Below are 26422 nucleotides of genomic sequence, written 5' to 3'. Positions count from 1 at the left end.
TACAAAATTCCGGCTCTAGATAATTAATGGGAGAGAAAAAAGGGGAAATGATCTTGTGTCTATGTGGTGACGGGCGTCTGACCTTTCACATCAGGCTGCTGTTATTGAGCGTGTAACAAGCTAAATAGTTCTGAAAAATTATTACAGAGAAAAGTTCTCATATTTTAACCAGCTGTCACATGTACCAGGGTTTTGCAGCTTTGGTTCAGTCCTGGTCTGAGAAAACCACCAAAGTCCTTCACACAGACTTACTATGTGCGGCTAACACACAGAGTCAATCAATCAACAACTAAATTAGAAGTTCATTTGCATTTATTTTCATATTAAACAGTGTAATTATAAACATTTCATTCAATTACACTAAGCATGATCAATATGAAGTAAAAATATCTTTAAAATCTACACGTTTAAAGGACAGAATGAATTCCACGTCCGCTTCTCCGCGTCTTAATTTAACTGCTTTGTGATATGTTCCTCTGGTCGCCTCAGCTTTAAGTTACAAAATGAAACCTCATACCTACAACTCAAGTTACATCATTTCCCATTTACAGACAACAAAAAAAAAATGTACATTTATATACACATCGGAACAGTTCAACATTAAGTTACATTTTTCAAATGTGCAAGATTAAGCAAAAATGTATACTGTAGTCAGATAAAACATAATTTTCCTTAAATAAATGTTCAAGTTTAACTGAAGCACAGGCTGCTGGTTTTTAAACAGAGGTTAACATCGCCTAAGATACAGTGCCTTCTGTACGGGGCGGGGGGGGATGGTGACCAACTACTACAGGTGGAGTATAGCTGTTCCCCAGGTGAAATCTAACATGAGTTGAGTCACAGAAAGGAGAGAACCGTACAGTATTTGTAGAACTTACAGTTTTCAAAGAACCGATTTTATAGCTGTACACGAAATCCTGTACAGAAAACCTTCCTGTAGCTGTACAACCCTGCACAGCCACGGAGACAACAGGGGGGAGGGGGAGAGAATGCCATCTGAACAGGTTCATTAAATTTGACACACAGTTAAAAAAAAAAAAGGCAGACAACTCTGATAAAAGCAGCAGTGTTATTTGTTCTAGTAGTGACATTATTTTTTTTTTTATGTAGCTTTAATTTAAGTCCCTGCACGTTACTTAAGAAACGCTGCCACGTTTCACCAGATCATCCTATGACCTCCTTTGCAATTTTCACCCGATACATGGAATTCATTGCACATCTATAACCAAACAGCTCAACACATTTCTTCATTCTGACATTTAAAAATAAAATCTCAAAACGTGTCTTTTTACAATCTCACATGACGTGCGATTAGAAATTCTGTAGTGATAGTGAAGTCGTCTGATGAGACCGAGTGACGAGGAGTCGAGACGCAGCCGTCCGAGCAGCTTCCTGCACAGTTCACAGTTCAGAGCATCAAATGAAGCTTTGCAACATAAATAACTTGTTTAGAGCTTTTCCTCCCCACTGTTAGGGATAAATATGACAATTCTTGTCAAATACCGGCCACAATTCTTACCGAGATGTCTCAAAAATATGAAACTACTTGCTGTAAACGCTCCTTTCAAACACAGATGAAGGAGCGTACAGTGCGTCACCTCTGCAGATGAGGGGTTGATGATTATCCAGTCATCCTGTGTGTGTGTGTGTGGATGGTGCTTCCTAACGTTCAGCCTGCTACAGAAGGACACCACAGTTTCTCTCCCTTTAGGAGATAGTTACTACACCCAACAAAACAAAATAGTTTACGAAAAATGAATCACTCGTTCCAGAAAATAAAAAAAGGCAACCACTGAAATAATCGCACAACATGAAGGAGCAAAATCAACAATGGTGCACCGACAGCTTGAATCAACAGTTTTACACCTGCTGAAAAAAAAATCAAAGAGCTTATTCCTGCACGGCTGTAGTGAGAGCTTTGCCAGCCCGGTGTGTCAGTTAAGAGAGAACATATAAAGTCTTTTTTTTTGGTGACGCAGAAGTCCTGGAGAAGGAGTGCACTTAGACACACAACAAAAAGAAGCAGCCAAACACTTGGAATGAGCTCGACGAGTCTTTAGAGCAAACGTTTAGAAGCTCGGCCCGTTTGTAGTCATTTTCTCTCGTCTCTCTTTTTTTTTCATTTTCTTTTTTTATATTCCAAAGTGTAATTGCACTGAACTGAAATCACACACACGCAGATGTAGCTGGAGAGGTGATGTGACTCAGGCTGGGACCGGGCCTCGTCCGTCTGTGTTCGCTGAAAGTCATTTCACAGCCTTTGCTGTGATGAGCGGCTCCATGAAGAACAGTTCTGCCTGAGAGAAGCCTCCACGGTTCGCGTCCTCAATCAGATGTTGTCCATTCCCCAAAAAGTGCGATTCGAGTTCATGTCGGGGCAGTGTGACGGTCAGGGGTCCCGTCATTTATCACACTCGTCTTTCTCTCCATCTTCACTGCTTCCTGTGGTGAAGTAAAGAATAAGAAGAGAGTTTAAAACAATGGAATATCACTCAAGCTGGACTATTTTATAATATTTTAAGAACTAAAGAACATGAAACATTTAAAATCTTAAAAACACATCTTGTCATGTCAACAAGGTGATGGAACAACAATACATTTATATAATTAGAAAAATCAAATATCTTGATTTATTTGAACAAGGAAACGCGTATATATTAAACATAAAATAAAACATTTGAGGATTCATTTATTATTTGTCTGTTGGTTTGTTATTTGTATAGCTCTGTTTTGCAAAGGTAACCACCCACCTTCACCTCTAAGGCTTGATAATTACCATGTTACATCATATTATCTTGTAATTAAAGAGAGAATTCCAAGCAGCCTACAGAGACTTGAGCTAATGCTAAGCTAAGTAGCTACCTGCAAAAGCTTGAAATTTACCGTATACACACAAGACCGGTACAGATATTTTCATCTCAAACTATGTCTTGAACACAATTCTCAACTCGCCTCCTTGTTCGATGTCGGAGTCGGTGAGATGTGTGAGGGAGAAGCTAGCGATGCTGGCCGGTGAGATGGAGAAACGGGAGTAGTTCGAGGAGCCGCTCCAGCTGGGCTCCAGCACGCGCCCTGCTGCCAGCGGCGGAGAGGAAAAGCGAGATGTCGCGGATGAAGACATGGCCTTAGATACCGGGTCTTTATCCGTCTGGGGCAGGAAGGCTGGGCTGGTGGAGGAGAAGTCGTCGTCCCACTCAAAACCACCACCTGCAGGGAACCAACCAACAAGTCACAACATGTAATGGCATAGACACATTTCCCGTAGCTGCAACCATTTGGTGTGTGTTAGTGTTACCCTCTTCATCCGTGGAGCTTTCAGAGTTGGTGAACCGGTTTAGGTAGCTGGCAGTGTTCACTGGGCTGCTGAACTCTGGCACCTGACTGTTTAAACCTGAAGAATGGTCGGCCAGTTCCTTAGTGGGAGTCTCCTACATCAGAGGGCAAAACATGTTAATCAGAATGGCTGCACACATCGTCCCAGTAGATTCAAACACAAGACTCCAACCCTCAACCTAAACAGATAACACTTTACCTGGTCGAACAGGTAGACAGTGACATCGTCGAAGAAGGACACAGCTCGTCGGGAGTTATCCGCACTGCTCCTTGAAGACAAGGGGGACGAGGACTCGGCGTTCAGAGCGCTGGGTTTCAACAAGCTCTTCAGGTTCTTCGCTCTGCTGTCGTCTGAGACAATGAGCGGCACCGGATGCACGGTGTCGTCCTCGCTCTCTGAGCTGGAGCTGTGCAGCCGATATGCACGGACGTCGTCGTCGGAGTCATCGCTGTTCTCGTCCTCCTCATCGGCATCCACGTCCTCCTCCTCCACGTCTAATCCCGAGCCGTCCCGCCGCCCCAGGTAACGCCCCTCCACGTCCGACTCTCTTATTTTATGACCATCACTGGCGTAGGTCCTGGTTAGTTTAGCGTGAACTGCGTTCTCCTGCTTTGAAGGAGTAGCAGAGGGAAGTGGAATTGAGGTTTCCGGATCTTCAGACTGGTCTGGTTGATCGGGAGTCGTGGTTGCATCCTTGATAAAGTCGGATTTGTTTTCATCTTCATTATGGCTGATGGCTGCCTCCCCCTCCTGTTCCTCTGTGATGTCTGAATCCACCCTTGAAAACAGGCCCCAAACGTGAATAGTAGGTTTTTCTTCAGCCTCAGCTTGTGTTTCAGCAGCTCCAGAAGATTTCTGCTGAGTAACTAAAGAAACTATATCGCTATCCCCGTGAAGCTCCGGTGCTGGGCCTGCAGAGGGTTTGCTGCCCTCGTCAATTGAGTTTCTCAGCCATGGGATTTCAGCAGAAACTCCAGACTCTTCAGCCTTCTTCTCAGGTTCTGAGTCATTGTCTGAGAAGTAGGCAGAGTCTCTGTAGTTACTGCCCATGGGTGCTTCCTGAGCAGGAGGTACCTGAGCCGGCTGCTGGGCCTCAGCAGCATCCTCACTTTGAGTATCTGGAGCAACTTCTACTTCAGAAATGATGATTTCTGGTGGAACCAGATTTGCTGCAGCAGTGCACTCTTCCGTCTCCTCTTCTTCTTTGGCAACATTCGTGCCGTTTTTGACGGGGGAGTCGACGGTGGCATTAGCCTGAAGGTTCCATTCAGGAGACTCCAGGTTCTCAGTCTCATACCCACTGTCTGATACTTTGTGTGGAGGCTGGAGTTTGTGTTGAGCTATTTGACCATTCAGCTCTTCCCCCTGTTCCCCGAGCCGGTGGATATCGAGGGAGTCGAGAGAGTCTGGTGTCTCTGCGGAATTATCTATAGTTGGTAGAGTGGCGGACATACTGTCATCCAGTAAACTGTCCTGGCTGATCTGGTCCAACGATGGCCCAGAGACCAACAGAGAAGATCTCACAAGAGGTTCTCCGTTAGTGTCCACAAAGGATTCTTCGTGGTCAGACAGAGTGGTTTCCAGTTCTATATCTGCATCCTCGAGTAGTTCACTCAACAGATCGTTGCTTGTAAGGTCTTCACTGTGTCCAATGTCTGAAGACAAGACTTGGACGTCCAAGTTTTCAGGCATTTCACCGCCTCCGAGTGGAGTACTGTCCTTTGAGGTTCCGAGGTCGACTTCAAGGCTGGGAATTTTGGCATCTGTGCACCATGAGTCTATAGTGGCACTTTCAGAGAAAGCAGGGGTGTGGGCATCACTTGGACTAATGACAACCTCAAACCTTTCTGAGGTAGAATCAAAACCAGAGTCTACACCTCTGTCTGAGGCTTGCAGCAGACCAAGGTCTTCGGTGGAAGAGCTATCTCTAACTGGCAGCTGGTTGCTTGTGTTATCGTCTGTGACCACTGTAATGGAAGGCACCAGTGTATTAATGTCTACCAAAGTTTGACTTAACTCCCCAAAGCTTGTATGGGGAGAGTCTACAAGTGTCTGTCGTGAGGATGTGCTACTTGCTGCAGGTTTGGAATAAGTATCTGCTGTGTCTAAGCTGCCTAGAGTGTCAAGATTGTCCCAAGAACGCATCTTGAATGCGTCTTCAGGCTGGTGGGACATGCCAGGTGAAAGAAAATTCTGCTGTGGACTTAAGAAACTGGATCCATCTTTCATCAGGTTCTGCTGCGTGAGAAACATAAAGTTGTCTGATAGTTTATCAGTGTTCAGAAGCACCATCATATCTGTGTTTTCCTGCTCCCCTTTCACAGGATCTACCCGCTGAGTGGCTTCTGAACGATCCTCTAAAAAAGAACTCCCAAAGGAATTATCTTCATCTGCATCTTGAATGACCAAAGGTAAACCCGTGTGGAAAGGATTCCCGTTGCGCTCTGGAAGCTCCATAAAAGTCTGTGTCCAGGAAGGGGAATCCTCTTGCTTGGACCCTCCCTCTGTAAAAATGTTGGTGTGATATGGGCTGTCATTTTCAAGGGATGACCATATGTGACTGTCTGGTAAATAGGAATCCTTGGAGTCAATGCTTTGGTGGAAAAAGTCTGCATCAGTGCTGGACTCATCCAGACGGACATCTTGGAGAACAACAAAATCTTGCCGGCCTGAACTGTAGTCCATGTGTTGTCCTCTGTTCCCATCTACCCCAACATTGCTCTCCCCTTGTTCTTCTAGTTGGATGTAATATTCATTTCCATTGCATGGCTTTTGGGCATCAAACACTGGTACAATCACAGGTATTCCTGATGGAGTATTACCACTTTCTGTACCCACGGCTCTGCCTTCCTGCTCAGGGAAATGGGCCTTGATATCTTCACTGGAAGCAGGAAAGAACATGCTGTGGTAGTTCAATGTTGTGTCCATGCCTGAGCGACCATGGCTGCCTTCATAGTGGTCGTGCTTAGCTGCCTCCCAAACATACTCAAAGCTGAGACCTTTGCTAGTTTCAGTGACGGTCAGAACCTCATCGATCTCTTGTCGCAGGGCATCATCAGCAAACTGCTCCAAGATAGGGTACGAGGAATGGCTGACAGTGGTCTGCCGTGTGGAGGGGTTGGGCTTGAGAGCATCCCAGCGTTGATCAAAATCTTCCTCTATGTCCTTCTGGCCTTGCATTCGCAGGTAGATGAGCAAACGGTGCACTTCCTCTGCTGTAGCCCGCTTGTCTGGGGACAGCCAGCAGAACTGCAGGACCTCGAACCTGCAATTACACATGAATCAGACGTGTCCTTTTTCAAATGGCCAAATACTTGCTTGTTTCTCATTTTTGACTGCAGTATTTTTGACACAATTTATTCGAATACACACTTTACACACAGACTCACCATCTGTCCGAATAGGGCAGCTCCAACTGTGGCTTGAAGAGTTTGACTTGTTGCTCCTTGATCACATGGTTGAGAACCTCGCGGTCAGACAGATGTGGATACGGCTGAGTTGCGCTCTCAAAGAGCTCCCACAACGTCACCCCCAAGGCCCTGCAGATGGGGGAGGACAAAATGAGCTGTTGGACACTATTGCAGGTCAAGTGGTGTGCTGTTCCGAATATACAAAGCCAAGACAACAGTTGGTATTAAACAAACTACACGTTTTGCTCAGTAGGTATAATCGGAGCCTATTTCAAACACTTAATTGTGATTTTCTCTTAAGTTGAGGAGAATTTTAAAACAATATATTTTCAATCAGGAGGAAATCTGACCTTTGGAACCAGAACTGATTTACGCAATTATGGATTTATGGTTTGAAGACATTTGGGCAATTGGACATGAAGTCAGTGAGGGGCTGAGACGACTATACAATATGGAGAGAAGTGTTGCAGCTTTAAATGTCCCTTTAACTTTTTTTGGACATTAGTTGGATTCTTTTGGTTGTGTTATGAGCAGAAAGGGCTTTTGAATGATGAACTAAGTGTTTTTTAAAAGTCACCAGTTGTCAGTGTAGAGCTGTGATCATGAACCTACCACACATTGCTGGGCTTGGTCTGCTCTATAGTGATCACACCCCCGTGGCGTTCACCCACCAGCTCAGGAGCCAACCAGCGAAGCGGAGCAAACACATCATCCTCAGTGATGATGTAATCCTCCTGTAAAAACATTATCAACATTTTAATAATCAGTTGATTCTGGAAATACCTGAACAACAAAGGATGAGTACATTGCAAGATGGAGAAACTGTACTTTGATTCAGAACAGTCAGTAAGTATTTGTATGATTATTCCTATTCAGATTTAATAATGTATGCTTGTTAGATGCAAGTTAATGGATGAGCTGTGCTCTGCACTTGTTGTTTCTGCTTGCATTTATTTTTCGAGTCAAAAAAAGAAATGATTCAATAAAAGAGTGTTAAAATATGTACATCAAAATGTACAGACTGTATATTAGTTCTCATTGAGGCAGTGTGCTCTCACTTCGCCTCTCCCTTTCTTTACAGAAATAGATTCCCTGGGTGACCTTCTGAGTATTAGATTCAGACAGCCAAACTGTCAGATCAGCAGTATTTGTGGAATGCATGCATCAGAGAGAGTTGCCTTAGGACATATGTAGCAGGCAGCAAGTTACAAGAGAAGAACAATGTGTATTCTTTAGTGAAATAAGCAGTTGATCAAAAGCAAAACATCTGCGACAAAGAACAAGATTAATTTTCACCTCATCGGGAGCTGGTGCCGGGATTTAAACTCAACAAATAACCAGACTTCAGAGGGGCATCTTGAATTCATGTTTAACATATTAGGATTTCAATTTCACTGCAACTGTTGATTTTTAGGCTTAAAACTAATTTGATAATCGAGACACTCCAATGAATTTACCAATGTTCTTTATAAATTACTGGATCAGTCTTTAAATGTTAAATCAAACTAACATCATTCAGATAGTGTTTTCACTGACTGATCTCACTCACTCACAAATCCCTGTATGTTGATTCATCTCTTGATACTTTATAAAGACTCCAGATGGTGCTGTTAACCTCAGAGGGCCTTAATGCAGCTTTGGTTTGTTAGCATCTATCAGGCACTAGGAGTTTGAGGCACTGTTTCAGAAACCTGATTTATTGAGCTGCCACTTATTTATGCAAATGTGTTTATCATGTTTAATGACAACCGGCGATGTAAGACTCGCAGAATCACTGCTCATCTGTATCTCATTGGCAAATTCTGATGACTCTAAATCAGGGATAAGTATCAGCACTGAAAAGTCTATTTCTTTTATTGTGATATTATTTAGCGGCAACACTAAAGAAATACACCCATCTTATGTGTTTGTGTGAACTGGACCTAATCATAATATACAGATTCATAAGAGAGTAGTGAAATGAATTAATCTCTATGCAGAAATTTCACAAACAGAAAAAGGGTTCCAGCTTACTTTGTATCTGTAGGGTCCAATTCCATAGTCTCCTACTTTGACAGTAAGATCTGCCGTCAGGTAGCAGTTCCTCAGAGCCAAATCACTAGAGAGGATGGACGAAAAACCAAAACAAGTTTGTTAGATTCTTTATGGGCTCAATATTTACCAAATCACTCAAGTCATTCAGAAGACTGCTAGATTGAAATATAAACAGACAGAAGGTGTCTGTTCCTGCAATTTTTTGCCTGCCATTATTTGGCTGGTGTTCAGTGTGTATAAAATGAAAAAGAATGTACCATATACTCTAACCTCGAAGGCTACGGCTACAGTGCAAGAATCAAGGACAGAGGAAACGGTCAAGGATCTTCAATAACTTTGACAACTACAGGAAATATAATATATATAACGTGACCTTATTCACCTCTGTTCTCCACTTTGCGACACCACTCATACAGGGGCTATTTCTGACTTATGCATACAGCAGCAGGCAAGTTTTCTAGAGCGAAACACAAGCTATCTAAACCTTTTGTGTGTCGCCCAGGAGAGGGTGTAAAAGGCTATGGGGCTGTCGCTGCACATTAAGCAGACATATGGTAGTGCATTCACTCTGAATGAGGAGACAGGCTTTGGTTTCCCATTAGCCTCGAGGTATTCCCTGTGCACAAGTTCCAAGTCCGTTTTGCCCTCCTAACAACAAACACTGCTGACACCAATGTTCTTGTGTGCATATGGCCAAGCTACTGTCAGACCCGCTGTAACCGCTGTCAGATAGATGGAGATTTATTTGAAACCCTCCTGTCCCCCTGCTGTTGGCTGAGGGCCCAACATACAGTAACTCGGCAGGAGGGAAACGGGTCCAACATCTTAACCCTACAAGGATAATGCGTAGCGCGGTAGTTGGCGATCACATACCATAAGACAGCCGTGTGGTTTGGTGCAACTCTATTTAAACTGTTAACTGACAACATACATTTTTTTAGATTCTGAGTGACACAGTGGTTAAAAAAAACTGCCATACACTACCAATAATTGATGATATTCACCTTTAAGACCATTTTTTTCATGAGGTTTACATTTTCAACAAAAACTGAAAGCCGATCATCTTATCTGCATTGAGTTTGGAAGGACTGCACCCTGTAACTGGACTAAATATTGAAATGTTTGCACGATTGTCAACAAAGAATAAACATACAACCTCCTAAAAATTTCTAGTTTGTTAGTTGATCGACAGAAAAACTATCCAAAACTGAATATTTGGCGGTTTTGGACTTTTGTTTGAAAACAAGATATGTGGAAATGTCACTCAGTGGTCAATTAACTAAAAACATTAACTAAAAATATTCTTTTGAGTTTCTGGTGGCAGAATTTTAAATCCATTACTTAGAAACACAAATCATTAATGTGTCATGTAAACGCTTATAGAGACTTATTATCCAAACTTTGATTATAAAATAATAAATCTCAACAAAGGTTATTCGTGTTCCTGCTTCCGTCTACGGTTTGTGAATGAGATCATTCAGTCAGGACACACGGCACATTGTGTGCGTTTGCTCTTCTGCAGCACCACCGCTGAAGTTTCAGCTTTGGATATAAGCCCACACAGTGCCAGGGTCTGTGGTGTTTGTACCATCAACATCCCTCAGTCAGTTCTGTCAGCCTGTGGTGTTGAATTCAGTTTCTATAACAGTTTTTTTATTTTATTTTTTTTGTCAAAAGAGCCAGAGAAATATTTTGTATTATTTAATATTTGTCCATAAACTCAAAATTATATATCACTTTCGATAAAATGAGTTTCAGTTAAATTAGTTCAAATAGAGGGAATCCTGTAAAACTGCCTCTTGGTTGTAACAAGGATTAAAACAACGCCCAATACGAGGCTATCCTTTTACATGCAAAGCGCAGAATCATCATATCCTTCTGGCAGCGGACAGCTGACACTGTGGCAATGCATGGAAGCTGTGTAATTTGAGCCCTCTGAGCTTATTCTGAGCATGCAAAATAGAGCTGATGAGCTGCGCATCGTGTGTTGCCCTCAAGCCACACATTTTAAACACCCCCTCTGCCGTGCTGGCTGCTAGTGGCCAGACATCCTGTACTCGGTGGGGTAAAAATGAAACGGAACCTCTGAGCTGTACACACCTTTTTTGGAGAACACCGGTACTCCTGCGACGGGTTGGACAGTAAGCACTCAAGTAAAACCAACAGTTGACATAAGTCTTAACTATCGTATCTTACGTGGTTTATGACTCTTGTCAGTTGCGAGGCACTACATATGTATCAGATAACGAGAAAAAGGTGCAACAGTATTCTTTGATCTGAACATTTGGGGCAACAATATAAAAGTGAACTATATGTGAAGAGACATGATTTTAATAAGCTGAATTTAGCTTGATATACGTTTCAAATTTAAGTTTTTTGAAAAGGGACGTGTTAAGGCCTTGGAAATGAGACACCTAAATGTGTAATCTACGTATATGTAAGCAACATTTATTTATTCAGTCAGTAAATCAAACTGAGGCACAAAAACATAAAGTAAAGAATCTGTGAGGGGAGGACATCATCTTATCTTAGTGTTTTAGTGTTTACGGCTAATCATTGACCCAAACAGCAGCTTGGTTTTGAAAAAACAAAACAATGCTGAGCTTAGTGGGATTAAAACCTGAGTGTTTACTGTAGTGTTGCAATTCTGAAGTGCTACCTGTGCAGGAAGTTGTGTTTGTGGAGGTGAGTGATGCCAGCAGCAATTTCACAGGCCATCCTCTGCAGCTGCAGTAACTCGGCATTTCGGAACATCCAGTCCTGCTGAGACAGGTAGCCCCGCAAATCCCCCTGCAAACACACACACGTTCATTAGCTCATCAGTATCAAAGGTAAACAGTCAACCATCATTGTATTACAGCTACAGAGGGAATCTAACAAGGTGTCTTATTAGAATGCAATGTGCAGAGGCCGCCACACAGGGGCAGTAGGCTCCCCTGTTCCTGTCTCCTCAGCACTTCTCACTGCTGATGGGTGAGGACCAAATAAGGGTAAAGCAGTTTAATGGATCTCTATGCTGTGTCACAGGAGTTTATAAATAAAAGAGTCCAGCTCACGTCAGTGAAATTTACTGTGCTTGTATCTGGTTGGGTTTCTCAAGAGCGGATGGGACAACAGATCAAGTGAAGGAGGATGAGGCACTAGGAGCATTAGTTACAACCCAACACAATGAACGAATACAGGCTTATACACACGTACAGTTAGAAAGAGATTTTAAAGATTGCGTTTTGTCTCAACAATGTGACTGATCACCGTGATGTGAGAAGTTGATACAACAAAGACAATCTGAAACAAGAGGTTGAGATCGCAGTAGCTGAACTGAGCCCTGAGTGACAGTAAATCTAAATTTCAACCAGGGTCTCAGCTGTGTGCAGGATCCCGACCCAGGGCTGCGTGGGAACTTCTGTAGACACCTGTGGTTATCAGTCGTCAGCATGTAACAGGCAAAGCAGAGCTGTCTATTACAGTATACTGTACTTTGAGCCTTTTAATATTTCAGTGTGTGCAAAATAAATCAGTGCGTTACCGTAGCTAAACCTCTTATCATGGCTAACTGGAGGAGCTGGTGCCAGGGCTGACATAAAGAGACAAACATTTACACTCTCATTCACAACCAGGGGCAATTTAGAGACTCAACCTGCTTGTGCTTTGACTGTGGGAAGAAATTTAAGCAGGCACCGGAAGAACATGCAAACTCCACACAGAAAGGCCGCCGGCTGGCTGACTGGTTCGAAACCAGAAACTAATTGAGAGTGTGCGTTCTATTGATCATCTTATTTAGATTTTCTTAAGTGTGTGAGCAATGTGTCATTTAAATTATGTGTGTTTTTGAGATTATGATCACCCCAGAGTCAAAGCGAAAGAGAGGGCTGATTAACCAGCAGAACTTAGGTTCCCCTGAGGGATTAGCTTCTAAGAACATACTGTACACACACTGGAGTCACAGAGCATAGGAGGCCCTTTTGTGCTAAATGTCAAGTCACATGCAGTTTACTTCTGCCTGAGCTGTCTCACTGCAAAGCAGCTTAGATCAGTCTTCTTATGAGAGCAATATTTAAGTGCTTCTACCACATTTAACCCCATATACACAAATATATATGTACGCTAGCATCCAACAAGACAAAGTCAAAACTGAGTTGTGGAACTGATATACTCGGATTCACATTAATGACATCATGCATTTATTTGCATTCTGCCGGGTTTTAGTCCGTTTCAGCAGCTCAATCTGACAATGCACAGACCTTGTACTCAGAGCTTGCGGATTAAAGTCTGCTTAATGTCTGGATTTGGTGATTTGTGTTCACACAGGTCCTGCAGGTGATGTCTGGAAAGGTTTAGGGTAAGAGTCCACGTGTGAGAGCAATTTCTGTCCCTCACAAGGCGCATTGCATCCATCTGGGTAACAAGCTGCTGCTCAGCCTCTCTGACACTTGTGATATAGAGAGAGAGAACATCTTCTATGTTAAAAAGATGTTAGGTTTGTTGCTAGGGGATTAGCATTAGGGCTAGCTAACGATGGCTGAAGCGAGGTCCGTTAATAGAAACTGTCCGTGCCAATTCATTTTGAAAGAGCAACAGCCAATGGGTAAACCCTAAAAACACAGCAGGGCGACCGCTGGTGTAACTTCAGTCGGTCGCACAGCACTCTGTTGACCAGTAGTGTAACTTGATCGCAAAATAAACTATCACTCACTCGGTTACAGACATTCGGGAACGTAGTGCTGGACCATTGCCGCTTCAGCCAAACAGGCAAAAAAAGAGGGAGGACCTCTGAGAAGGGGGTTTCACAGAAGAGCTAAATTGAATGTATGGTAAGTGATACCCTCTGCCTGTCTTTATTTGTGAAGGCTCCACAGCAGGTGATTAGGTCTGGCTTCCAGTTGGAGGATCCAGTGCTGCTAATGAAACAACATTAATGGTGAAAGGCCAAAACAATTAGGCCTTGTGTCTGACACATGAATAAACCAGACTGTGCCAAGTTCTCAGATCCCATTATGTGGCTCAGCCACCACATGATTGAGGTATGTCAAAGATATAATGATTTTCAAGGTATTTTAAGTGCCCTCCCAAGCTGCTAGTGGATATTAAAGGCAGGCTATGCTACGACTTTTTTTTAAAATTCACTAATGAGCAAGTGGGCCATTAAAAGAACTGGGAAATCCAGGATATTTCATAAGAAAATCAACACATTGACACAAAAACCCAGTTCAATCACACAGGCAGAGTGAAGCCATCAGCCGTCTTTGTCAAATGAACTCTGATTTAGTTCCAGGTGAATTACAGACTCTAGAGAAAATTCTGAAAATGCCAATTAGCCTAAAGATGTCAATAAGGACAGCAACCGCATAAGGGCAGCTTTACCCACAAGGTGTATTACAATGTCCAGTGGGCTTTAGGGCGGTCTGTGTGTTAAGTCTTACATCATGAATGCCATGACAATAACATAAAGGGCACTTCCATCAGCTTCTGAGGATTGATGCTTTAACAACCAAAACAAATAAAGATGATCAACGACTTGCAAAAGCCAAACGAGAGTCCGACACCCTGATTCAGAGAAGGGTCCTGGCCAGGCACCAGACTGGGGATCCATGCATTAGAAGCTGTCACTCACACCATAGCATGTGACATTCTGTGGCCTCTGTACCAGTTGCTTGATGTATTTTAATGTCTAAAATGCTTTGAGTCAGGGTTACCCAGCACGGGTGATACAGGACAGAAAAAACACCATCAATCACCGGGCTGTCTTAAGGAACGCCTCTGTCTATTAGTTTTTTGGGATTCACCTTGTCCACAGCACAGCTGCAGTTTCACATTACATGTTTCAACATCTAGGGGGTGATTGACAAGGCCTGAAGTAGTTAAGAGGCCACAGACAAGTCGTCTTTAACTGTAAATGCAACCAGATATCCGACTCACTACTTGTTTTGACATGAATTTAAGTTTTATGTGCAGGCAGTGCAGATGAAACTTGGACATGTTGACACGTATTGGGTAAGGATGAAGTCCTCCAAAGTCTTTATTGGGCTTTAGATAACGAGTTTAGACCTCACTCAGTTGCAGTACCCTCACACATTATCGCCTTCAACAAACGGGACCTGCTGTTCGTCATGGCCTCTTTCCTAATGGCTGGCACATGCCTGTGATAATTCATTCACCTTGACTCCTTTCCATCTCATGTCAGAGATGTTACTAGAGCTGGCAGTGAAAGACCACAATGCCAGGACGCCGGCCAGGCCTGGGCAGCTGACAATACTCCAACCAAACAAATACCTAGTCTGCAATGTCTGGCAAGATGAGTTGGACTAGATCCTGCTGGACCAGGTTTCCAGATCGGATATATGAGAGGGTGAGGTGGAGTTTGTCTAAATATTTTGTGTCACCTAAACAACATGCAGCTCCATTTTCCTGCAAGCAAATTGAAAATGGCAAAAATTCAAACCATCTATGCCTCTGTGCTGCTAACTTACCATTACATATTTAAATCCCAAAGACGAGTGTTATGCTCTCTTATCAACTGTGAAGTCTAACTTCATGGATCATTAATGGTTATAATGAAAAGGGGCACACAGTATCTTGGCATCAAGCAGTTAGTGTGTGGACCAGTGCCCATCTTGTGCACCAAGACACCGACCCCGACACTAATATTAATCTTTTATAGTTGCCAGAATATAACAGGTGTCATCTGATTCAACTTATGTATTGAAGAAAATAGACTGTGGTTATTTCTGAGGTTGTAATACGAGTTAGTGATTCACATGTGAAGAATTACCTGCTTTTCCTGATCAACTCCACCCTTGGGTGTGATTTGCTACTGTTCAGAATAACCGTAGCTATACTTTGTTTTCAGACAGCTCTCCTGGTCAGCTCTGCATACATTTAGGTGTTTTTTGATGTAAAGTACTTTTCTATTCAATTGAATGATAATCTCCAACCTTCAACAACCAGTCAAATTACTGAATATAAAGTCAGTTATACCGGTAATTACTGGCCAAAGGGTGTTTGTATGAAATTTTGTCGTAATTAGTGACAGAATTTTTGAGTTATGGAAACAAAAAGTGTTTTGGTTATGCAGTGATATTGAGCCTTAACCACCAGAATCATATCAATTCGTCTTTCATTGATGGCTTTTCCAAAAACTCAAATAAATTCCCTGAAGGCGTTGCTGAGGCATTCCACTCATGACAATGGGAAACGCTGTCGTCAACACAAAGACATAAACACACATCAAATTGGACAAACATATCCAGGAAGAACCACAGTGAATATTTTTCTTTTCCTTTTTAAACCTATCACCAGCTCTCATCATTGTTTCAAGCATATGCAAAAGTAATGGTACTGTTTATTATACTGGTTCTCTAAAACTAGGCCGTTTTTGCTGGGACTACTGCTCAAGTTTACTGAACGGTGACTCCACTCCTGAGGCTGTACTTCAAACTCACCTTCAAATGTAACATGATCACTGTTTGTGTTGATTACACACTGGTCTGATTTGACCTGTGCCGTGTTTTCCATCCTGGCAACTAAATTAAAGTAATGACTTAGAGCCTGTGACGCAAAAAGATACACAACTTTAAGTACTGCATTTGTTTATCATAAAGATGTGTCCTATTAAAATAAATCAAATAAACACAGTGTTGTATAATTTAAGGAAACACAGATTGCTTCGTTGCATCTCAGTGGGCACTCACAGGAACAGCTCCCTTTACTTTAGACTGAAATCGACAGTCTCTGACATACACAACGTTCTGCCTATTAAAATGCACAAACACAGCAACTGGTAGAAGTGACACCAGGGGAGCGTAAATGGAGCCTGTTGCTTAACTGGGCGAGGTGGGAATGTGAGAAGTCCCAGGCTTAGACAAGCAATGCGACTTCAGCAGGAGGAGGGGAGTTGATAAGGAGGGAGGGGGGGCTCACTGCAGTCAGAGCCCAGCCCACCCAGGACAGATAAAGACAAACAGTGAATAAAACCGCTTCCATAGTGGAGTCTGAACCAGTTCAATGTGTTAAGAGCTGAGTTGGGATTGAGACGGAGAGCTTTCAGCACAGGTAGTCAACAGGGCCGGTCAGCTATGCAGGCTTGCTGGACGGTATTTGAAGAGGTCAAGCCCAATGAATTTGTGAGCTTGACAGAGTGACAAGAGCCAATTGTCAGATTTGTCAATTAATGAAGCCTTCTAAATGGGGAAGTGCTAACAAAGGCATAAATAAACAAACTATCTCTCAATCAATAGTGCAGAAAGAATGCGTGTTCAATAGAGGAAAACATTTTACATCGAAAATCTATACGAAATTATCGATGTTATTCAATTTTCACACAATCTAAGACGTTTGTACATAGCTGTAAATTAACAGCTGGGTGATTTTGCATTTGTTAACACCAATAACATCTAGGCCCCTCATTAGGTCACTCACCATTTCACAGTACTCAAAGACGAGCAGGAAGGGAATGGCCTCCACACACTGGCCTAGGCACTGGAGGATGTTTGGATGCTGCAGCACTCTGTAAAGATGAAATAAGATGAAGCCAAATCTTTACAATAAAACATTTTAATAAGATCTTTAAGACTTTCGAGAAGTCTGATGCAGTGTGTGAGAAGAAAGGTAGAGGGAGCTGCTAACATTACAGTGATGTAATGAAAGCTATTTTTGACTCGGAGCATGTCACACCACAGACATATCTATGACCTCACTGATATCTCAAAAGTAAATAAGGTAAATACTATCAATAGACAATTAAATACAATATAATTAACTAGGCCCAGTTCTCAGACAACCAGGGTTACAGTGTTCAATAAGAAAAAATATCTATAAACCTGTATGGATCTCCTTGCTGCAGGAAGTCATTCTGCTCCTTGGCATTTGCATTAGCTTTTAACTCCTTCACCACAACTCTGGTTCCACCTGGATCTGTGTAGATTTCACTCAGTAGAACCTGTAAATATATAAAGACACATTAGAACTAAATGGACCTGCCAATAACATCAGTCATAATACAACCATTTTGGCAGTTGCAAGATGGCTCAGTAATCATATGATTTGCCAGGCCTATTGTAGATTTACTAGTTACTCTTGGCAAATCTTCAACTCTGCTGTTTGCAGGTCATTATCACAAATTTGGAATGTATTCCAGACTCATAGTTGTTCTAAGCCGTCACAGTGACAGTCCCATAGTAAGTTCATAACAGCGTCACAAAGCTATCACTACGATTAAAAGTCCTCGTCTGAGGAAGAGGAGTACTAGTAGTAGTAGTAGCAGCAGCAGCAGCAGCAGCAGTAGCAGTAGTAGTAGTAATAGTAGAAGTCTCTGCAGTAAAAGCGGTATATTTGCATAAACCTCAAATTATAGATTTAGAGAATAGAACCAGGCTGTTGGGATCGCAGCTCTCTCTAATTTAAAAGCCACGTAGAGTAACCCCATTCAAACAAACCTTGCTTTTGTTTAACATTTCAATCACTTCATTTCATAAAAAGGAAACTAAATGTTACCTGGCCAAACCAGCCGTTGCCGATCTCCTGGATGTAGCTGAGATTGTGACGTGCAACCTGGAAGCTTGTGGATCCCTCTGTGAAACCAACACAAAGTAATGGTAATTTAAACTGTATATTTAAGTCTTATCAGGAGACATGTTAAATGTGTCTGGTTGAGGTGCTTGAAGGGATGAATGCATATTCCACATGGTATATCTCTTGTGAGATATACCAGGTGAGTGTCAGTGAGTGTGCATGTGTTGGACCTGTGAGGCGAGCAGGGGGTTGGAGGTGTGGAGGTCCAGGTAGGGCCACAGGGGACACAGCGAGGGTGTACACCTCGGCTGGAGACTGCATAGACGGCGTGTCCTCTGCCGGTGGAGTGAAGTCGATCTCATCCTCAAAGTTGTCCTCAAATTCCTAAACAAAAATCAGGTGGAGAATATTATTGCAATCAAAAGAGAATTGCTGTGATACACGAGTACAAAAAATAAGTGTATATCTTCCCTAAGAGCACATCAATTCACAGACCACCCGTCACTATCCATTCCCACCCTGTATTAACATGGGATCCTGTAGAGCTGTGTCTGTCTGGCTACCTGCCTTTAGAGACTCTCACCTTGAAGTTGATCTCCCTTTCCTTGCAGCAGGTCACACAGTTTACCAGCAGCACCACCAGGACCAGAAGCGCCGTCAGTGATACCACCAAGGCCAGGTAGAGCGAGGTGGAAGCAGTGTCCCCTGTGCTTACAGCTGAAGTGAGAAAAACAGACACAAACTGTGTTCAATCCTTCACATTTATAGCTGCATTTGAAAATTAATTCAGAAGAGAGTAAAAGGAAGCTACCTGACAGGGTTGTTAAGTTTCAAGCATAAACATAAGGGTATTTGACAGTAACACAGCCCAGTGAGGGTGTGCTGGCTCTATTCTCCACAACAGGGGTACATTTAAGCTTGACAACAAAAATACCCTGCACAAAGCTGCAACACTGAGCAAGACACAAAATAATCCTTTAGAAGCTATTTAAATGTGGGTTTCTTTAACATTGCCAGATAGGGCAGGTGTTTTTTTTTTACCTCTGTAGTATGCACTCTACTGTGCTTTTTTTTTACAGTTTCTGCAAACATGACATGACAATAAATGTGAGGCCAAAAACCCAGACCTCCGTCCCTCATCAACCATTCAGAGAAACGGTTGTGGGGGTTTCTGCCGGCTGATAAGCAGCTGATGGTGCAGCAGCGGTGACAGCAGGTGGGGGCCTGCGCTGAGGAGGATGCTGCTGGCCCAGCAGTTCAAGTGTCAGGGCTGACAGCAGCCACTGCGCTGCTCAGCTGTAATACTCGTTCGCTGCACTTATGCCAGGACGCATTTACCCAGCAAAAGCTTTCTCATTCTACTGAGAGTGTTTTCCCGTTCAGTGCATCACCTTTGTTCCAGAGGCTGCTTCACATACAAAATGCATCACCATTTTTTCCAGCATGTTCAAGTATGAAACATAGATAATGTTCTACAAGAGGAAAGAAGCAGAGCATGCAAGCAGCAGATACATTAGGCAGCAAAAACATATTTACACCAGATGTGATCTGACGTGAGATAAGTCCGCAATGAATCAGGTGTTTCACTTTTATTATTTATAACAAGAAGGTCTACTACAACAGCAGAATTTATAAGTGTTGGTGATAGCCTTGTCTGCAAATGGATTTTTCTCTCTCACACTCATCTTGAGCTCATCTTCTGTATATAATAAAGAGAATGCCTGCCTCGTTTCTCATAGTTCAGACAGCTCGACCTTTTGTTGTCCGTTAGTGTGAGCTTGTCACCGAGCTCGTTCACCGCACACGTCCACCTTGTTCCCTCTTCTCCCAAATGTCGTCTGCTCATTTCCTATTTTCCATTTGACAAGTGTCTCTACTACTGCAACTCCTGTCATCACAGTGCGTGAACAGTCAGCAACAAATCAAGTCGATCCCTCATGCTTACATTCAGGATATCACCTCTGTTCGTATTGTGGATTTTGCATTTGAATTTCACATGAATGCCCTTGTGTGAGACGTCTCGGCCCAGTAAGGAGACTCCCTGAATCCAACTGCATGTCCAACTCCTTTACATTGTATCAATATGTAATAAATGTAAACACAATCTCAGCCTGTTACATCATATTCCAACATGGTATGATGTGTGGATGAGCGTGCTGAGAGACCAGGGAAGATTTGTGTGAGGCACCCCTCCCCATCCCCCTCCTGTGTTTGTTCTGTCTCCCACTGGTCAAAGCTCCTCAGGTACATCCTGTCTGTGATTGGGAGAATCAAACACCTACTGAGTCTCCGTCTGCTCAACTACAAATTCCCGACGGATGAAGGCATCTGAATACAACCGGCTCCTTGGTGCGTCATGTTTTCACGTCAGCACATGAAGATTTTAGATATTACCGCAGCACAGTCGGAGTCCTTCGGGAATAAATGAACAACCACACTTACTGTCTGTATATGTAATTTAAGCCTCTTAATGTTAAAAAAAAAAAAATAATAAAAAAAGACCATCGTTTCCTCTCGGTTTGTGATTTTTCAATTTTCTCAATAACATGAGTTTTTCCAGAGCAATTCAATCTCAAACTATGCTCACATTGTTCTGTGGAGGCTGTAAAAAGAGCTATATCCAAATGATGCCACGTCAGCTTTAACACAGTTATATAAAAACATCTCACCTTGACTCATATAACCTAATAATGCGATCTGTTCTCAGTGCAGCAGTATCGGATCTTCTGTTATCCTTAAGCCAATCTTTTGGGATAAATAAATTGTGTACTCTAATAAGCAGAAAAAAAACGAAAATTGTAATTTAATTTGCTAATATATACAGGAAAAAGAAGAAATTATTTAACAGTGTTCCTGCTGTTTTGGCATTTTAGCGTTCACATACCTGAAAAACTAATAATGATGCAAGTTGAAAGGGCGACATTTTGGCGCAACTTCGGTCGGACCCTGGTCTATGTGCCAAAAGTCAAGTTTGGACCTGGATTAATTAAAGTGGCTCCAAATTCTGCTGTCTCCAAAGATTTTCATTGATAAATATCCCCTCAAAATAAACCTGCAGGAGGTTGTACTCTAATAACCAAGAGGATCTTACCACCGGTATGTTTACTGCTGGTCAGATATGCAGAGAACACAACACAAGCAGATGAGATGAGCAGCGATCATTAACTTCCCTGGGGCACATTAGATATGATCCAATGTGTCAGCCATGATTAAGATTAATTGTCTGCCACAGTAAACCATGACTGACAGCAATAGAAAGCTCAATCCGCTCTTTCGTGATATACATGTGATCTCTTTACAAATGTCTGAGTCATATATATAAATTAAATACAGAATCACAACCCCACAACTGATGTCCACCTGAAAAAGTGAATTTTGTTCCACCTACCCCCTGAGATTAGGTTTAAGATTGCAGATCATGCTCTGCAACAGATACCACAGGAAAGAGACACACCGTTATGCAAGCTGTTAATTATTGAAATGACTGAAACAAGGCTATTTTTACTCATTACACAAACAACTCTTCTGTCTCTTCTGTCCACGCTCAGGAAAAAGATCCGGAGGGGCCTTGCTTAGTCTCACAGAAGCTACTGAAGGTTGCAAAATATAGCAACATGAGGACAACTTACACACTGGCAGGAAATATTAGATTAGATGGAAAGAAGACACTGTGAAAAATAACTATTGATGAATAACAGAGAAACTAACTAGGCCTTTAGGAATGTTAATACATGGCTAATGTAAAACTAAAACCTCCTTCACGGCTTTGTGGGAAGAGAAGAGATTCAACTATTTTTTTAGACGTGACAGTAACTGGCAGAGGCTTAGCTTAAAATAAGGAAAACGAAGTTCGACGTTGGTCTAAATCTCTATTTGAAGGATATTCCCCACTTTACAGCTCTGAACAGTTGTGGCAGGTACATTAAACTAACATTAACAATTACTGAACTACGCCCAGATGGGTACCATCAGGGCCTCACAGCGTGACTGGGAAAGCCCTGAATGGGGCTGCCTCACAGACATCGTTCAGACCTGGTAGTAACATTCGTCCTGAGCCATCCAATCACAAGTGGCACAGGTCTGCACATGCCCCAAATGCTCCCTGACATCCGCTCACTCAGACCACATTCAGAGGTGGTCTGGGACGCATGTGGTTACATTCTCTGCGCTGCATGAACACAGTGTCCTGGGCAACATATGAAAGACCACCTGGTCGTCTGACATACTCAGCCCCTCCTGACTCCTCTCTCTCTCTCTACAACTCTCTCTTTCGCTCATAGACACAAACGACATATAAATGACGTATGTGTATATTTGCATATCGAGCAGGGAAGTGAGGTCTGATCACAAGTGGTCACAGTAGATACAAGTAGGACACAGCTTAATGCCAGGCGTTGACATACTTGCGCTGACCACCTGTGATAGGATCCGAAGGGGAAGAAATGGCTGGAAGAAATGTTAAGCTAAAAGAAATTCACACAAATCTAACATAAAAACTGATTCCATGTTGCTTGATCTTGGCATAGAACCATCCTAATATTATACAGCTCTATTTCATCATGTGGACTTGTACAGTTACAACCACAAACATCATAAAAGCAAGAGATAAACCAGGATTTAAATGCCCTGTTCCAGTCAGCTCCAAAATGTCATGTGATGCTTCCTAGTTGCACGTCTAAGTTTACATCATACACAAACACAATCCATCTTTCACCCAAGCGATTGTTATCAGAGTATTACGATTGGCTTCAATAAAAAGATTAACTCTGCCCTAATCCCCTGAAAAACATTTGGCTGTAATTGCCGGCTGCTTTTTGACACAAACACCTTCTGCCTGTTTGAGCAGATCAACAGGGTTCCAGGCAGTTCAGGACTCCAGCAGCGGTTGGACAGATAAATACTGGAGCTCGGTCACGGCAGCTCTAGATGGGATCCCTTCTCCTCGGTTGGGTCTTTTATGAGTCATTGGTTCATATTATGACTTGGCAGGTCCATCCAAATGACTCCACTGGTTTTTGGGACCAATACGACGGGGAGCTGCCAGGTCTTATTTTGGTTCCACTGAATATTTCATTAGGCATTTAGCAGAGGAGGAGCTGACCCACTTTCTGCAGGTTTTTTTCCACAAGTGTACACAACAGTGGATGTCTGTGCCATCAGTTCGATGGAGGATGGCATTGTCTGGCTGATATGTTTGGGTCTGGATAAGATTTATCTGTCTGCTGAGACATGAAGCACAGAGACTCATAGATTGAATGAAGCAATCAATACTTGAAGCTGCCCTTGTGCAGATCCATATCTAAAAGACTGTCCTGCCATTTTTAATTAAACGGCTGCATATATTTCCACTTTAAAAACAATAAAAAGGCAACACTTCTAAGAACAGTCAATATCTGCATGCACTGTCTTTTGCAAAGTACTGTAACAATGCAAAAACTCCTGTTTGTTGTAAAAGATGTTGAATGAAAAAATAAACTGGATAAGTGTGACGGGTTCTATATAGCAATCTATAAAGCAACTTATAGCCTAGACTGGTTTGTTATAGCAGCATCCCTTACTGCTTGAGGTGGTACACACTGATCATTGAGCAGTGTAATAGAAAATTGAGGCCAACGTCCACCCTGACTGACAGGACAGACAGCCCACTATCACCTGACTGTCACTACAAGCTTAGCTCTCTATCGTTTATCCCCAGAGAACATGTCACTCAAAAAATTCGCTGTGACAGCGACAAGTTTTTTGTTATTATCCCATACGTGTGATTTATTGCACAATATGTGACCTAAATTAAACTTTTTTTTAATTGAATAATACTTGGTACACACTGGTAGATGAGGCCTGGGGAAGCAGGGCAAAGGACAGGTTGCCATGTCACAAAAGAATAAAAATCATGCTCATATTGCGACAACGCCATCCTGTATGTAGAGTTATTATAGAGCAAACAGCCCCATTGTTAATCATTGACTGGGTCTGATAAGATAGGAATATTACACATTGCCACACAATGTTACACATTACCGATCCCCACTACAATATAGTCATGTTTCTGTCTATTCATTTCTCTCAAGGAAGCAGGTTACAGTGGAGGAGCTTGTTGTTCAGAGTGGCTGCAAAAATAAAGAAATCCCAGAAATCTCCTTTGCCTCCAAATTCATTTATGGCATCCACTACATTACGGATTCAGTAATGACTTATTTCAGACTGGATTCTTGGACATTGATGCATCAATTAATTTATTGATCACAACTCGTGTGAGATCTTAAGTCCAATTTTTCTGGAAAACTCTGAACGGAAACAAATGTGTAAAAACCTAAATTAGTTGAAGACTGACACGTAATTTTCTGTTTATCCACTGTTGATAACAAAAATATCTAGTGATAGACAAAAAGGATTTTCTTCCATGTAGTAATGACCCATCCTTGAATGATCAAACGATCACACCCATGACAAATTTGTGATGGGATGAAGTCAAAGTGTGAGTCTATAATCACCATCACAAAGGAATTCAAGGCTCAATACGAAACAAGAAGAAACGCCGTTTCCATGCTGGTGTGGCAACATCTTTTCTATTGTCCTGTAAACCTGGTAATACGTCAATGAATGCACTCACGCTACTGAAAGGTTAACATCTCAGCACCTTGTGTTCCTACAGGCTGTGTTACATTAACTCAGGTAACTCACAGCCGCCTAGACCCTCACTTATTTCAGTTAAATATCCATCAACATCGAACTAGAATTGGTTAATAAGTGTTTTCTGGGCACTGTTGCAGGAATGTTTACCAGACAGCTCACTGTAAGCAGAGTCGTGACAATGACATCATGTAACTTGAACTTAAACTTAAAACATGACCCAACTATATGGATTAAACATATAACAGCCACGTGACTAAATAAAACACTCTGTAGGTGCAACAGTCCACACACAGAAAAACCATATCCACACACGCAAGATGTTGTGTTGTTAGCTTTTGAGCTGCTGATTAGCAACAGCTACCCGAGCCAGCGGATGCTAGCTGGCGGAACACATCTGTTAGCATCTGGACATGGCATCAGTTGTTGTGACTTAGCAAACAGGGGTGCAGCTGTGTGTCCGCTGTCTCACCTGATTTGTGATGATGACGAAGAGGAGCACCTTCAGACAGCCAGACCGCCGACAGCAGAATCCCACTGGCGAGCAACAACACGTATCCATGGCGGCTCCCCATCCTCCTAGCTTAGCTAGCGAGACGTTAGCTGATCGGAGATTTCTTCCTAAACAAATAATGTCCGGTTTGCTACTAAATGAACCGCCTCAGTCATTGGTTACAACGAGTTTAACGTCATTGTCGGCGACATAAACGAGCATATCTTCGGTCTGTTTTGCGAGTTGCTGTTAGCCGGCTAACTAGCTCCAGCTAGCAGGGGAATGCTAACATTTTTCAGCTGACGACAGCGAACAGCGCGAGGAGATGTAGTGTCCCGTTTTCCATGGAGACGAAGCGAGCGCTCACCTTAATATCATATTTCATATGTTTTTATTAATGTGGATTAAACGACATCAGCTACAGGAAATGAATCAGGCCGACTGTCAGCAGACTAACCTCCTCGACAGCGCCATGTTCCTCACCACTCACGTCACTGACAGGGGGCGGGAAGTCATCAAATGACCGACACGGGCTACAGCCAATGGCAAGGCAGACAGTTGTGGGCTTAAACACTCACAACCAATCAGCGTGGAGATCCCGTTAATCCAGCGCTTTGTGTCAAAGCTGAGGAAAAGCTTTTTACACCCAGTCACTCGTCAAACATGTGAGGCAGCGCCGGTCAGGAGGGATCACCAGTTCATATTCCATCTTTATTTCTGCCTTTATGGACACTCCTTAACCTCACACTGCGTTTTACAGACGGACATTTGATGGAAGCCTCGTGACTTCTCTTACATATTGACACTGCATCTTGGATGTACGACTTATTTCCAATCACAGCAAAACGAGAACAATATGAAACCTTTATTGTAATAGCTGAAAATATGACGTTATGGCGCTTGTAGTCCCTTTCAAGGCACCTGATGTTTTATAAGGTTATATAAAGAAATGAGATAAGACAAGACAAGATAAGATAAGATAAGATAAGATAAGATAAGATAAGATAAGATAAG

General features: G+C 42.5%; 1 protein-coding gene across 1 annotated transcript; it reads right to left on the bottom strand.

Moving 5' to 3' along the window:
• Window positions 1–290: 290 nt before the first annotated feature.
• Window positions 291–25951, bottom strand: lmtk2 (lemur tyrosine kinase 2). Its single transcript, XM_062407190.1, has 13 exons — window positions 25388–25951; window positions 18869–19002; window positions 18516–18669; window positions 18268–18344; window positions 17595–17713; window positions 17194–17281; window positions 11438–11568; window positions 8758–8842; window positions 7357–7478; window positions 6724–6873; window positions 3533–6599; window positions 3296–3428; window positions 291–3207 (listed from the first exon to the last, which is right to left on the bottom strand). The coding sequence occupies exons 1-13, from the start codon at window positions 25488–25490 to the stop codon at window positions 2924–2926; spliced, it is 4647 nt and encodes a 1548-aa protein (XP_062263174.1). The 5' UTR covers window positions 25491–25951; the 3' UTR covers window positions 291–2923.
• Between the last annotated feature and the right edge of the window lie 471 nt (window positions 25952–26422).

The sequence above is a fragment of the Platichthys flesus genome, chromosome 16 (genome assembly GCF_949316205.1).
Source record: "Platichthys flesus chromosome 16, fPlaFle2.1, whole genome shotgun sequence".
Classification (NCBI taxonomy): Eukaryota; Metazoa; Chordata; class Actinopteri; order Pleuronectiformes; family Pleuronectidae; genus Platichthys; species Platichthys flesus.
The sequence above is the reverse complement of the archived record's forward strand: the minus strand, read 5'-3'. Positions and strand labels throughout refer to the sequence as shown.